This window comes from Pezoporus occidentalis, unplaced genomic scaffold, assembly GCF_034315485.1.
Source record: "Pezoporus occidentalis ecotype Australia unplaced genomic scaffold, CSIRO_AGI_Poc_V1 ctg7, whole genome shotgun sequence".
Taxonomy (NCBI): domain Eukaryota; kingdom Metazoa; phylum Chordata; class Aves; order Psittaciformes; family Psittacidae; genus Pezoporus; species Pezoporus occidentalis.
In genome coordinates this window covers 7,698,597-7,713,408 of record NW_026916052.1, presented here as the reverse complement: position 1 = coordinate 7,713,408, position 14,812 = coordinate 7,698,597, and the positions used below count along the sequence as shown (strand labels likewise).

Genomic DNA, 14,812 nt, shown 5'->3' with positions numbered 1-14,812 from the left:
TCTCTGGGTCCTTGGATAATTTGGTACCTTACGCACAGGACTAGCTGGCAACATAGGGATGTTGTCAACTCACAGAAGGCTTTTGCCTTACTTATGAAGGGTGGGGCTGGCTTATCCCCAAAATGTCACTGTTCCTGTAGGTTTAGTTATTCAAGGAGTCTATGAGAAAGTTAGTCCCAACACTTGCTGTACCAGGCATGCACTTAATATTTAGCTGTTCTCTGAGAATATGTATTCCCTGTGTGGTCTTTGTGTTTTGTAACAATCAGTGTTGGATAAACATTAAAAAAGAAAGGTGCCTCACAAAAGGCAGGACTGGGGCTACACCCCAGCCACACCAATCCAGCTGACTGCCTCCTTCAGCTGTATGCTAAGGTACTGGCGTAGGTGTTTTGTGGAGTTTAATTTTCAGGGCCACTTGCCCAACTATAGCCAAGTTGCAGAGTACAGAGGAAGACAATAGCAAGGAAGGGATTGGGCTGTGTCAGGTTTATGACACAGACAGAATATGGGAGGTCTGGGCAGTCAAAGAGCTGTGGCACTTTGAGACATCTGGGAGATGCCTTTGCTTCTGGCCTCCATGGAGCTCCAAATTCAGCAGGAACTAAGACCTCTTGCCACAGGCAGAAGGAGCATCTTCAGCTCCCCGCCAAGTTTCCACTGGCACACTTAATAGCTAACTGGGGAAAGAAAAACACAACCTTCCCCTCCTTTGTTGAAAGATTGCCAGTCCTGCAATAAGGAAGAGGTAGGTTAAGACTGAGGACTGGATGGGAATTCACATAGAGAAGAGATCTCAGAAGGATAAATACTCCTTCTATACATGTGCCTCTTTCTCTTTACATTAAAATGTTGCTGTGTAAATGCAGAAAAGACTCTGGAAAAGGAAGACGTTACCCTTCTGTCTTCTTAATTCCCTCACTCCATTGAAACCTTTATCTGTGACAGCCCTTCTCCTTGTCCCTGTTTTTGTCTTTGAAACTCCAGTCCCAGGCTAGTCACATCTACTCATTCAGGTGGTAGGTGAGCGCAGTCTGCTACTCTCTTAGGACAGTGATCTACTGTACTGTTTGAATTACAAATCGGCAGAGCAGCTCCCCAGGGCAGGATGCTGCAAGCAGGTCTGTGGACACCCTGGAAGCATTAGGCAGAATGTTCACGTGTGATGTCTACATACATGTGGCATCTGTGTACATGCACCTGCTGGGGACTGTGGGACGGTCAGGGAATTTGTCAACAGTAATACATACCATAAACTTTTAGGGTAGATGTAGCCCAGAAAAAAAAGAACACTCTTCTCTAAAGCCATTCCTTACCCTTACCTCAAGACCCTTTACAATAATGACATGGAGAACCAGAGAGGAACAAAGTTTCAGGAAGCATGTTCAAAACATGCTTCCACTCTAACCATGTGTGTAACCCAGTCCTTGCAAAGTGATTCAGGTGAGACAAGGCACATTATTTATAGTGCTTAAACATACCCAGACTATTATGACAAGTTTGGGTTAAGGATCACTATGCATGCAGCCAGGGCAGTAGATCTGAAGAGGCAGTAATATGCAGCAGGGCAATCTGGATGCACGCAAACTGAATAGGTGCTCTAGGGCTTTTAGCTTCTTACCCCTTTTCCCCTGTGTCTGGCCATGCCCTCAAATGTTTCAGAATTTGGACAACTGTCCATAGATTAGTTCACAGAGCAGACAAACTTAACATTCAGCATGAGATGAACATCCAGAAGGATGAATAAGAATGAACAGCTAGCAGCTGAAAGAAATGATTAATGCTTCCCAGTCCACAGATAAAAATATGTATGTTCTTTCTTCTTTATAACAGCACCTGATGACTCTTCCCTGTAAAGACAAGCTGCAGTACATGGGGAACTGATAAGCACATTATTCCATGATTAAAAAAAAAGGAACAAAGGAAAATGTGACACTTCATTTGTTGCACAAACCCAATGTGATTCTCCAGCAGTCTGCATTTTTAAAAGTTGTCTGCATCTGTGGGAGAGAGTGAAATAACCCTGTGCAGATCAGGTGACGTTAATAAGTACTTCGCAGTGGTGCAGGACAGGAAAGCTTGTCTTGCAGATAAAGTACTAGCTATAGAGTATTCGGTTAACTGTCAATGGGTTCTCTTCAACAGATATATCTGACCTACACTGGAGCCCATACAACAGTTCTTTAACAATGTTTCACAGCTTAATTAAATAGTTCCTGAAAATACCCTCCTTTAAGTTGTTTAGAGCTCCTACTCCTAGATCTTTTAATGTCCTTAATTCTTGTATTGGAAAAAACACAGTATGAACTATCTGCTCTGACCAGCCTATCTGTGCCACTTGTGATTTAACAGATTTCTGTTGTACCTCCTAATAGCTGTTTTATCTTCAGCTTCTCTCTTTAAAAAAAAACCCAAAACTCCTCACTTTTAAGGAGTTCCTGTCTAGACATTATGTGCAATTGTCCACAAATTTGTTACTCCTGTACAAATCTGTATTACAGTAGCTACTGCTCAGCAGTGCTTTGACAGTGGCATTTTGAACCAGGTCCTATATGCTACCTAGTCAAGTCAGGGGATATCTTTTCTCCTCACCAGCCCCTGCGCCAGCTGCTCTGTGGGGAGTCATTGACTACCTGAAATAGTCACCTTGGCCACACACTCTAACATGACAGTCACTTTACCATGGGGCAGCCCCTGCCTCACATTACTGCCCTAGCCTCTGCCTGCACAGCCTCTCTGACCTCCCTCAGCACCTGTGCTTGGAAGTCAGTGATACAGAAAATATATTTTTCTTATTCCAACTGGAATTTTTGTCAATAGGTTTGAAATCTAGACTAACGTTCATTTTTTATAGTAGTTTTTTATCCTAAACTTTCTTTAATTTGTTGTAATTATTCCACCACTAACACCTTCTACTTACCTTTCCTCTATAGTTTGTTAGTATTTCATGGTCACCTTGAAGGATTGTCCTCAAGGGAATGGGAACTAGATTCTTACTTAGATTCTATCATTCTAACACTACTAAGCAAGAAGTGACACTAAGAAACTGATTTTGGTTTGTTTTTGTTTTTGTTTTTTTTAATTTTTTTTTTTTTTTACAGCTGCTGTTATCTGGAATAGGAATAACGTTAAGTATTTATTGATCCCATTAAAAATTTGTGACAAATACGGGCCTTGACAATTGTGTATTATAGCAAGCAAATTGTAATTTGAACAATAAAAGTACTTTTATGTCTGAAGAGTCCACATACACATGTAAAACTTTTAACAGCTATGTGCAGAAGATAGAGTGAACACCCTGGTGTCACTGTTCTATCTCAGAAGATAAAAACATTTCCTTAAATGCATTGGAGGAAGGTGCTTTATGTTCTATGTTGTCTTTGGTCTATCTGAATTTATTTTTTGACTCAAAAGAGTGTCATATGTGTTTCAGATATAACTTTTTTATATTATTTATAGGAAAAAAAGTTCTCTTTATGGCAAATGAAGATTTTCAGATGAACACACACTCCAATCTCACTGAAGATACTCAATTGCATAATACAACAATATGTAATTATTTTGGTGAAAATAAATATATGCAAATAGAAATTTTTGTTTTGGTGGTTAATTTTGGTATTTTTTTTTCCCTGGGCTTGGCCTGGAAGGGACCATGACACCAGGGGACAGGCTGGGCCAGTCAGGCCAGTGTCAGAGCAACAAACAGCTGAGGTTCTCTATAAATATAGCTTTACTCACTAACTACATTATCAGATCTCTTTTGGTTCATTTATCTGTTGTATCTTTTTGAGCACAATATTGGCCCCTGTTTCTTAGCTGTCTTCAGTGTTGAGAAACTTTTCTCTCTCAAAGCATCATTCAGCCACTGTGTATGCCATCCCATGCTCTCTCCCTTGCTTAATCTCTGTAGCAGAAGACTTTAAGCCTTCAATACAACTGTTTTAAGTCCTTGGACACTCACAGCAAAATATATGCCATACATCTCTCATCTTTCAATCCATGACGAGTTTTCTACTGTGTACTCCACCCATACTTCACTCCAGCTTGATCCTTAGCATAAGATTTGTAAACTCTGCAGAGGCTGCATGCCTCCTACCCTGTTTACTCAGAGTCATTGCAGCCATTACTGTCTTCTCTTGGCCATGCTCATGAGATAGTGCACCTCATGTAGCACTAGGATAACAAAACACTGCCAAGAGGATTGATCAAGCTTTCAGTACTGCTGCCGACCATCAAACACAGGGTCAGTCTCCTCATTACTGCTTTGTGTGGAGCAGGAAGAAGAAAAGATGCAGAAATCCCTCCAAGTAGTTTTACCAAAGGCTTAAAATATGAGTTAGTGCTAGCACATCAGAAAGCATCAGCTCCAATAGTACCTGTTTCAGAGCTCATGCTGTGATGCTTGAATGCACATTAGAACACTCTGAAGGTGAAAGTTAAGGCAAATAACATACAGAGAAAACTATTTTCCCTCTTGTGTGGCATCAACCTTCCATCCTATTTTGGGAGAGAACATACCTGGTATTTCCTAGTATTACTCTACTTCAGCTGCTAAGGAAATGACCATCTCAAAATATCAATATTAATCACTAGTATATTTTCCACCATGGTTTTTATTCACTTCAGTAAGGCTGAACTGTAAGATTTTTCTTCCCTGTGATAACACTTATTCTATCTTTAAATTTCATGTCAGTAAATAAGATACTGCCAGAAAACTCTTCAAGACAGTCGTCATTTCATGTCAATCTGACCCATATTTCTTAGCACATTCACAGTCATATTTACTTGTGTTCTGTTCATTTAACTCAGGTTCTGACTGAAAAAAGGGTAAGGAAAATCTGGAATTATTTCCACTGACTCAAGTTCATATATTACAGATTCAAAACAATGTAGTTTGGTGATCTCTTTCTTGTCTGATGATCTACATGTGCAATCTATTACTATAATATAATGTGAATCTTTAACTGAACCATTTACACAATATTGCTATTTGGCATTAATCTTGTAATGGCTTAACTGGGCCTTCATATACCTATACACTGCTATGGATATTTATTTTTCTCTACCCTGTCTCCTTCAGCAACTTGTGAATATAAACCACACAGGGACATGTGGTATCTATTATTAAAAAACCCAAATTGCTACTTTTCTGCTAAATGATTTTATATGTAAGTAACTTTATCTTTTATTCTTCTACTTCAGATATCTTAAAATGTTTTACAGACAAATGTAATGGAAATAAAATGCTTATCTAGAAGATTTTTAATATCAGCCTAAACATATTTATGAATTTGGCTATGAAAATAAATGTTTATACATGAAGAGAATACATAAATTATAGCAAGACAAGGTGATAGAAGAATCAACTGAATAAAGTATACCATACATTTTAGTCCTCTACAAATAGCACATTATGCAAGAAATATCTTGCATTGCTTCTTTCCCATGACAGGAATATGAAGAAAGAAAATTTAGGTTGAGCCTTGCTGCTTTAAACAAAACTGATTTGGTATGAAGTTTTTTAATTTTCAGGTGTGATGCTGTAGAAGGCATTTTCATTTTGGTGTCCTTCAGTTAGAAGCAAAAGAAGTCACACTACACAGAGCCAGGAAAAATGAAGCAGAATAGGCATTTATCAGGTACCTCGAGACAAGCAAGATTGAAGAGAGGACAACTTATAGCCATACAGAGAACTAATGAGTTAGTCAAAATAACTACTGAATTAGAAAAAGTTGCTTATTGTCTCAGCATAAAAATACTACTTGTTAGAGCAGTAAGTCTTCCAGATTTAAGAAGTCTCATTTATTCACTTCAACTCCACAAGAGATACCTGCAGGTTTTTGCCATGGCGAGTCGTCTTTACATATCTTGTATTAGCTTGTACTTTCCACAGTAGAGGAACCACAACTGTTTTCAGCTACTGCAGGTGAGGGAGCAGGAGGCCATCTTTTTCCATTATCGAATTCTTCTGCGCTGAGCTACAACTTACATTTAGATAATCATGTTATAGATGAGGTCCCAGATGCAGGAAAAAGAAACACTTCACCTCCAGAACTTAAAAAGTGATTGGAAAAGTGGAATTACTGGAGCATAAAACATGATAGATTATCATACTTGGAAAGAGAGGGTGATATTGTTGGAGTACATGGGTAATATCAACAGGTAACAGCCTGGGAGATTGCTGACAAATATAAAGCAGGAGGAGAAGAGAGGGAACTGTCAGAAAATAATTCTGAAATAACAGATACATGTGGAAATATTTTCATTTCCAAAGCCTGCCTTATAAAGGGGGGCTGTGTTTGCTACCATCATACTTACATCTGCTTGTCTGACAGAATGCTCACTGCGAACACAGCGAGGTCAGCAAGAGGAGGTTCATGTTGCATGCCATCCCAGTATTGGCATAACACACAGAACCAAAGGATGATGGCTAGCTCAAAGATGGCTGTCAACAAAGAAACCACAGAGACAAAAGCTCCTGCGAGAAGAACAGACTGAAGTGTGAAGACTGACACTGAAATAAAAGAGCCCAGGACTCGGTAACAAGGTTTGAAACACTGAAGAGTCTTTCACTCTAGATTTACTGGTAAGGTGCTTTGAGGTTAAATCATTTGTGGTAAATTTCTAGTAGGTCCTTCAAATGAAACAAGATTAGCAGGGAAGTCAGATCATATTCCTCCCACATAAAAAACTTGTGCTACTGAAAATTCATTGACTAACAATGACATACCATTGGTTTGCTCTGGTGAAGTGATTTGTATTTTGAATTCTTGTTTTACTTGGTGTATGTCCACCAAGTAACCTTGGTCCTAGCTGGTGAATTAGATCCTCCATCATTATAAAATACCAAGTTCTGACTCAACCACAGCCAAAAGCTGTGAAAACTAAAAAAAAGGATGTGAAAAACTAGAAAACTAGACCAAAGATGTGAAAACAGATGAGGGAATACTGAAAAGCTGCTATAAGCTTACTCAGGCAATGATTTAAGAATGGCCTTGTCTAGGGCCGTGTTCTAATCTTCCAAGCCACAGTACAGAGCAGTGCCCTTTTCAGCACATACACTGAGTACAGCCTCTAAGAACTTTCCCAACAAGACAAAGATTTCAGATAAAGTCAATGTGTTTAGATAAAGCTGATATTCTTTTACAGTTGCATTGAATGATATCAGCTAGATTAGGAAATGTCATTAATTGTCTAACTGCATTGGGAAGCCTAAACGTAAGTCTACCAAACGTAAGTCTACCTAAACGTAAGTCTACCAAAGGCCATCAGGCACTGTTTTCCTCAAAAGTCTTATTTTACATTGTTATGAAGCAGAATAACTCATAATAACAAATCAGGAGATAACTCTTATCAAGGCCTTGCTTGTGAAAAGTGCTAGAAAGAAAGAGGGAAGAGCAGAAGCAGAACAGAAAAGGAAGGAAAAGGAGTCGAAAGACTTAAGGGAAATGGCAAGAGACTGAATGAGCAGCAAAAAGAAAGAGGAACATTCAGAAATAATGGCAATGGGTGTAAGATTGAGAAGACGAAAGTTTAGGTGCAGCAAGCAAAGAACAGGAAAAGAAGAGAGAACCACCCGGTGAGCAGTGCCTCTGCGCTTTCTGAAGAACAGTACAGATCCATGGAGCAGTCTTATGAAATTTTCATAAAGCATGAAACCAATTATTTTATTATAGCATAGTTTACAGACAGCTGGAAATAAACTGTCCAAACCTCCCTGGAGAAAGAATTTTCCACAATCAAATATAAAACTAACTCTGTATTCTCAAAGCATTTTTATTCCTATTTACTGAAAACACAGAGATTAGATATGAGTGCTAAAGGGAATTGAGACAGAAACAGTAGAAATGAGCTGCCACTCAGCCAGCCTGTACTGCAGAAGCTGATTCTGGCCACATGAAACAAGACTGTGGATCAGAAGAACCATGAACTGATGTGACATTTGACACCTGGCAACCTGCAAGGAAGAATCCTTGTATTCACCACTTATGTATGATATCCTGCCTCTGAAAATCATCCATAGCTTGGAAATTTCAGCATGAATCTGAGGTAGACTGGGATTCAATGATTCATCATTGAGCTGAGCCTCTCCTGAGAAAAAGGAAAAGGTAAGATTATGAGATTACATTTCAGGATATTTTAATGGTATCCTGTTAGCCAAGATGCCGGTAACATTAAGCACAGGTGGTAAATATTTCAATTATTACTTATAAATGATACTCAGAATAAAACACTTCTGCCTATTGCAAAACACAGCTTAGGATACAAAAATGACTGACACACAGCTTATGCATGTAGTTAGCTTTAAACATGGGAGAAACATTGAGAAACAATGAGTCCCCCAGATTATAAAAGTTAAGGAAAATATATAGGAAATGGAACCAGTTGGAGGCCTAGACTCTGAATGCACAGGATTGGAATCAGAAAACTACGTTATAACTTTATTTTAAAATTATATTTATTTTAAAATTATATATATATGTGCTTATATTGTATATTTCAGTATTTCTGCATTTCCATGGCTATCCTTGCTGTGTTGCAACTCTGATTCATTGTTAGGTTGATGCATTTGTGTATTAGTACTGCACAGGAAAGTAGAATTTCTTTTCTAACCAGAATTTTTTAACTTGATGGTTTATTTTCTTTCTTTCTTGTGAGGTAGCTGTTCACATACTTTTCTCTACATGCAAAGAAACTGCTCTGAAGCCTCTGTGCCTTGTGCAAACATAAGGCCTATGAATACATAGCAGTATGTAGAATGAAGAATGCAACATGTATCAACTCCTTCATTCTTTTGTCAGTAAACAACTTTGAATTGGCCCTTACCAGATAACTGAAACTAACTGCTTCCACTGCCAGGCCCTGACACTACAGATCTTCACACGCATTCTTAATGTTACCAAGGTGAGCAGTCACATTCACATTGTCTTCAGTGGAGTCACTCACATGCTTGAAAGTACACAAGGGTAATTTCAGGAATAAAGCTCTACTTGCAGGAACACGGACAGCTAGTGAGATCAGAAGCTACAGTATGCCTGCCAGCACTGCTGTCTGCAGTGAATTTCTGGGTCCTTACATTTTTAATGGAACTTGGTAAGCAGAGTCAGAATTTACTACTAAGTTTTATGTATCTGCACCACTCTGGCTACAGTGAGTGGTGGGGGTACAGCCAGCAGAACAGCAAATTTTAGGAAACATAATCACAGCAATAATAGACTCGGTATTCATTTTGTCTACTGCTTTTGTTTTCTTTTGAGCCTTTGAGCTCCTGTCATCAAGCTTGTCTTTACAGTCTGGAGTTTTACAAGCAGACAACAGGGATTCTCAGGTAATCAGATTAAGGAAACACTGAAGGGTAAAACAGAAGTGGAAGAGCTGGCAGTAATCCATTATATGCTAATGGAAAACTGCCAAGGGTAACAGCAGTTACTCAGTCCTTTTCATTAAATTTTTCTTTCTTAGGTTCTGAGAAAAGATAGATTGATTACTGTTTCACAACACTCTTTCCAGCATAAAGACTGAAGGTCATCCTCTCCATCAGCTGAGGACATGGCTATTGGGCTAGGCTGTGGTAACTTTAAAAGCTAAGTTGCTATGGCTTCAAAGGCCAACACATGCAGTCCATTTCTTCTTTACCTGTCTCCTCTTCCTCCTCTGCCCCTGTACCAGGATTCATCTCTTCACTAAGCTGCTACAGCTGCTGAGCCAGAAGAAAACTATTCCTTCTTTTTCAGTAGGTGATTTTTTCCTGTTGGACTAGTGAGCTGAATTTTGTTGAGTGGCTTTACACAAGCACTAGCACGTCTTATGAAGGCAGACAGGCAGCAGGGAGTGGGGGCCGAGGCTGTGCTTGGTGGTGGGCAGGATTGGTTTGACTTTAGCCGTAACTTCTGGCTTCTCTGGTCGGGTGAAATTTCACAGCAGCTAAAGCTGATCTTACCCGGGAACTCCTCCCCTGCAGCACCATTGATGCCTTCCTCTTTCCCTCCCTGAGCTGGTGTAGGTGTTTATGCAGCTATGCAGTGAGCCAAGTACATCAGGCAACTGGTAGAGCTCAAAACCTACACAGAACAATCAACATAGTATGTTAGCTTTCAGCCAGATCAGCACCTTTAACCAGCAAACTGCCCTGCTGCAGAAGGACTGGTGCTACTGAAAAGAGGGGATGCTGAATATGTAATGGAGAGAAAAGGAGAAAAGGACATGATTATAGCAGCCTGGAACCAGGCTAAACTGCCATAGAGGCCAATCTTCAGTGCTGTCTTACTGCTTTGGATAACCAGGAATGGGGCAAGAAAAATAAACTACTTCAGTTGTGGGCCTTTGTGTTTCTTTGTGTGATTGACTTTCGGAAAGCATTTGTAACTAGTGAAGAATTTCTTCACACAAATAAGACAGCTGTCTGTTTAATGGCTGCAATTTTTATTTTCTTTCACTCTCCCCACCTTTATGCCTCTTCCCACTCCCAAAGGTCCTTTTCTTCTTAAATGCTGTTTCATAAAAAATAAATGCTAAGTCTCTCTTTTGAATATTAAACACTCCAGTAAAAATTTGATAAACCCTGGAAATAATCTATTATACAAGCTCTGGGACATCTGGCTCTTCTTGGCAGTTTATAAGGCAGAGGTGATAGGTTAGTATCTGTTCCACTTCCCTCTGATGAGGTTGCTGTCTTGTGCAAGCCCTCCCTTCTGCCCGCTGTTTGAAATGGGGGATAATTTCCACACCATGCCAGCTTCCCCACTGTAGTAGTAACTCTTGCAGCCATGTAACTGACAACATCGCTGTCACTGCCTCCTCAGTCACCATCTCTAATGGGTTTAGTTTTCTGGTCTCAAGGTGGCCGATTTAAAGCTCCCTTCCAGCCCTAACCATTCTGTGATTCTATCGTTCACAGCACATTTTGAGTAACTTATTTAAAACCCCATTTAACCTTTTCCAAGCACTTTGTCTCCTATGTGAGCACTCACAGCACATTTCACAAGGTGAGCCTCTGCACACTTAATACCCCACACAAAAGCCAGCCAGCAGCCAGCACAGCACCAGGCTGTGAGTCTCCCTCCTGATGCCACACTGCCCAGCAGGTAGCCTGCCCCTTTCCAGGCCGATGCTCCAGAGTAAGTACCATAGAATCACAGAACCAACTGGGCTGGATGAGACTTTGAAGATCAAGTCCAACTATTGCCCCAGGACTGCCAACTCCACCACTAAAGCATGTCATTTAGGTTCTCATCTACAGAGTTTTTGAACACTCCCAGGGACAGTAATTCCACCTCCTCCCTGGGCAGCCTGTGACCACCCGTGTGGTGAAGAAATTGTTCCTAATATCCAATTTAAACCTCCCCTGGCGCAGCTGGAAGCCATTACCTCTTGTCCTATCACTTGTAACTTAGAAGAAACCAGCCACTTCCTCACTTCATACTTCTTTCAGGTAGTGTTTTGCAAGGCTGCCCACGTGGCAGCGGGTCAGCCCCCCCCCCCAGACCACACCACACCAGATGAGACCAGACCAGATGAGACCACACCAGGGGGCGCGGAGGAAAGGCCTCCCTCCCTCCCGTTTCCTGTGAGCAGGTAGCACAGGGAGGCCGTAGAGGTGGCTGGTGGCCATTATACCCCGGCCCTGACTGACACTGACTGAGGGGCCGCACCACAGCACCTGAGGCCGCGCCACCGCCGCCCCCAGCACGTGCAGGCCGGGGTGCCTGTGTGCCTGAGGGGGGATTACGACAGAAGGCTGCGCCCACTCCGCCGCCGACAGAGGAGGCATATCATGTGAATGCCGCGCCCGCACATGACGGCGGTCACGTGACCGCAGAGTAGGCGGGCGGCGGGGTGTCACATGACGTCCCTCTGGTCGGCGGCGCCGCCTGACGTCCCGGGGCAGCCGCGTCGGCTCGGCCCGGCCCGGCCCGGTCTGCGCCCATGGCACTCGCTGCCCCCCGCACGGCGCTGCCGCGGTCCCGCGCCGCCCCGCTCCTCCTCGGCCTTCTGATGCTGTCCCTGCGGCCGGGGGGAGGCGGCGGGGCCGCCGCGGCCCTGAACGAAACATACCGGGAGCTGTGCAGGTGGGCAGCGAGAAGCGGCCGGTGGGGCGGGAAGGGACAGGCGGCAGCCGAAGGGGCCTTCCCGCGGGGGAGGGTTAGAACCGGCGGGGTGAGAGGCGAGGGGGCTCTTCCGGTGCCCGTGCTCGCTCCCTCTCTCCCTGGGACGGCGTGTGAGCGAGCGGGGTGTGCGGGAGATCAGCCCGGGGCGGGCCCGGCCCCCGGGGCCGCCTGAGCAGGGCTTTTGGTCGCCCGTTCCTGTGAGGGTCAGGCCGGGAGGCGTTGAGGGAAGCTCCGCGGTGCATGTGCCCAGGCTGGAGACCAAGGTTAGCGAAGGTGCATGAGCCTCATCAGAGGGTGGGCGGGTGGGCTGAGGATGTCCCTGTGGGGGGACCTCACTGTGGGAGCATCCACAGACACAGGAGGTCTGAGGGTGAGAAGGTCAGCAGTCTGGTCTAGTGTGAGGTGTCCCTGCCCACTGCCGGGGGTTGGAACTGGGTAATCTTTAAGGCCTCTTCCAACCCAAACCATTTTATAAGAATTGCTGTGTTCAAGTCACCTGTGGGCAGGAGGGCTGGGTTATGCCACTGTATTCATTCTAATGTGAAATAACCCAAAGTGGCTTGGCCGGGGTGTCACTTGACAGTCATCTTCTTACTAAGGGTATGGCCAAATGTTATTATTTATGGGTGTGTTAAGAAAACTTTGAGAAATGAGGACTGCTATATTGAAGTGGCACTGTTCTTTATGTTTTGGCATGTTCCTGCTCTGAATGCAGCCATGAATCTAGTCTGGCCAACAGTATCTTACTAGTCTTTGTTTCTTCATTATTTAGCTAGACTATGCAGTGGGACTTCCAGAAGCACATTATCTCAGTCAACAGCTAGCACTAAGGCAGGGTCACTGGAGGCAATGGGCTCTCCTTCTGCAATCAGGTGTGATACTGTTAAATTATTAAAAGGACAAAGTAGATTTGCTTGCAAGATTAATCCAAGGGGGTGGCAGAAAGTGGTTTTGTCAGGTGACCACCCTAATTGTAGGATCTAGACAGAAGTTAGGAGCTGTTGTGTGGCTTCTGGAGGGAATTTTAATTCCTCTGACTAATGATTACATAAAACCAAAACACCCTACCCTAAATGTCTTGATTATCAAGTGGTTCCTATTTTGAGAATAGCATTGTGTTCTGTCAATGTCTGTCTTGGTTTTGTTGCATGTCTGCGACTGGAGGAATATTTGGTAGTGCCACTGAGAGACATGTAGTCTCTTTTTTGAATGCTAATTAATTAAGCTAGTTTCTTTTTGCTACAGGCAAGAGAAAAATTTTGAAACAGTAGCATAATTGGCAGCTTTTCTTTTAAGATGCAGTGTTTCAAAAGCATGCACTTGCTGTCATGCCATGGTGAGAAAAACTGCTTTGAAAGGCTTATGCCTAGTAATCTGGAATGGTTAGAGGAAAAATAAGAATTTGCAGACTGACAGGTGGGAGGACCCCACGGAAATTGGTGGTGAAGTGTCATCTCAGGCACAGTTACTGAGAAGGAAAGTTACTGAGTGAAGGATGATGCAGTCAGGTCATGCAAATGCTTATACTATTGGCTGATGTCTGAGCCAAAAGGTACAATGTGGACAAGTCCCTGACCAACCTATTTCTACTGCCTTAAGGTTTTGATTGATTTTACAAGGGTTAAGAAAACAGCATCCTGACTTTAGTGTGGCATAGTAGGGCTGGTGAAGCTGCAGCAGCTTCTGTCTGGTGTGTGAATGTCAAAAGGTGGGAAAGGAAGGGAAATGTGGAGGACTAGAAGAAACACTGACTCTCCTTTAAGTAAGAATAGAGTGATACTCAGAAAATTGTTTTGCAGGAAGAAAGGTGTCAAAAAACTGTGCAAGAGCTGAGGCATAGGGCTACTTAAACTTGAGTTAGTGGTTTCATTGCTTGTTTGTGTAGTCTTACTGCTGGTATGCTTGGACACTCTGGAGAAAGAAGAAAAGCTTTAATTTTCTGAAACTTTGTCAAATGTCATGGTTTGCAGTGACTGGTTTCAACATGCTTTCTCCTTTGCTCTTGTGTGCTCTGACAGCTGACTGTGCTGTCGTGTGACTTGCAATTGGAATTCACTTTGTGTCTTCTGTGTAAAGGTGTCTCTGGGGTTGCTGCAGTATGATCACCTGGGAAAGAATACAGGGAACTGGTTGGATATAGGAAGGCACTAGCCGGTTTGGTCTCTCCCTGTTTTTCCTTCTTCCCCTTACATCTTTCATGTGACAACACAGGAGAAAGGAATTCTGAAGTTAAAGTTAACTTTGTGATCTGTTCTTTAAATTTGTTACTTTAAATGCAAAATAAAGCGTGACAGTTTGGGTTCACCTTCCATGTAATAATTTCAGGAAATGTTTCCAGTGTGATGGTAGAGCAGCAAATGCAAACTGTCTCCTCTGGCTGCTGTTTTGCCTAATCTGATCTATCCTGGATGTAAGACCATTTGATGACAGGTAATGTTTTTGCCCCCTTGCAAGGACAGGAGTTGGTGCATAACTTGTATAACTTTTAGACTTCTGAGTGGAAGGGAAATTCCTTAAAGTGGTGTACATCGCAGGATTGCTGTTATGCAGAATTCCTAATTTTGGGCTGTAAGTCAAATCTACTTACCACTTAATGTTGTAGTTTTTCATAACTCAACTCCTACAGTTGACTGTATATAAAGTTGACTAACTTTTCAGCCTTTGTCATGAAACCACAAGTGTGTTCATGTGTGCTGAAAGGGAAC

The 14,812-nt window shown here is 42.5% G+C and overlaps 1 protein-coding gene and 1 long non-coding RNA gene across 2 annotated transcripts in view; one reads left to right on the top strand and one right to left on the bottom strand.

Moving 5' to 3' along the window:
- Positions 1-7,771: 7,771 nt before the first annotated feature.
- Positions 7,772-11,157, bottom strand: LOC134175559 (uncharacterized). The gene is made up of 2 exons (XR_009969042.1): positions 9,637-11,157; positions 7,772-8,091 (listed from the first exon to the last, which is right to left on the bottom strand). It is a non-coding gene; the product is annotated as an uncharacterized LOC134175559 (long non-coding RNA).
- Positions 11,158-11,904: 747 nt separating this feature from the next.
- The window catches only part of IGF2R (insulin like growth factor 2 receptor), a 54,985-nt gene continuing 52,077 nt past the window's right edge, over positions 11,905-14,812 (top strand). Inside the window, exon 1 of the mRNA XM_062641836.1 lies at positions 11,905-12,068. Coding sequence (XP_062497820.1) covers positions 11,926-12,068 — 143 coding nt within the window. The 5' untranslated portion in view covers positions 11,905-11,925. The remainder of the gene's footprint in view (positions 12,069-14,812) is intronic.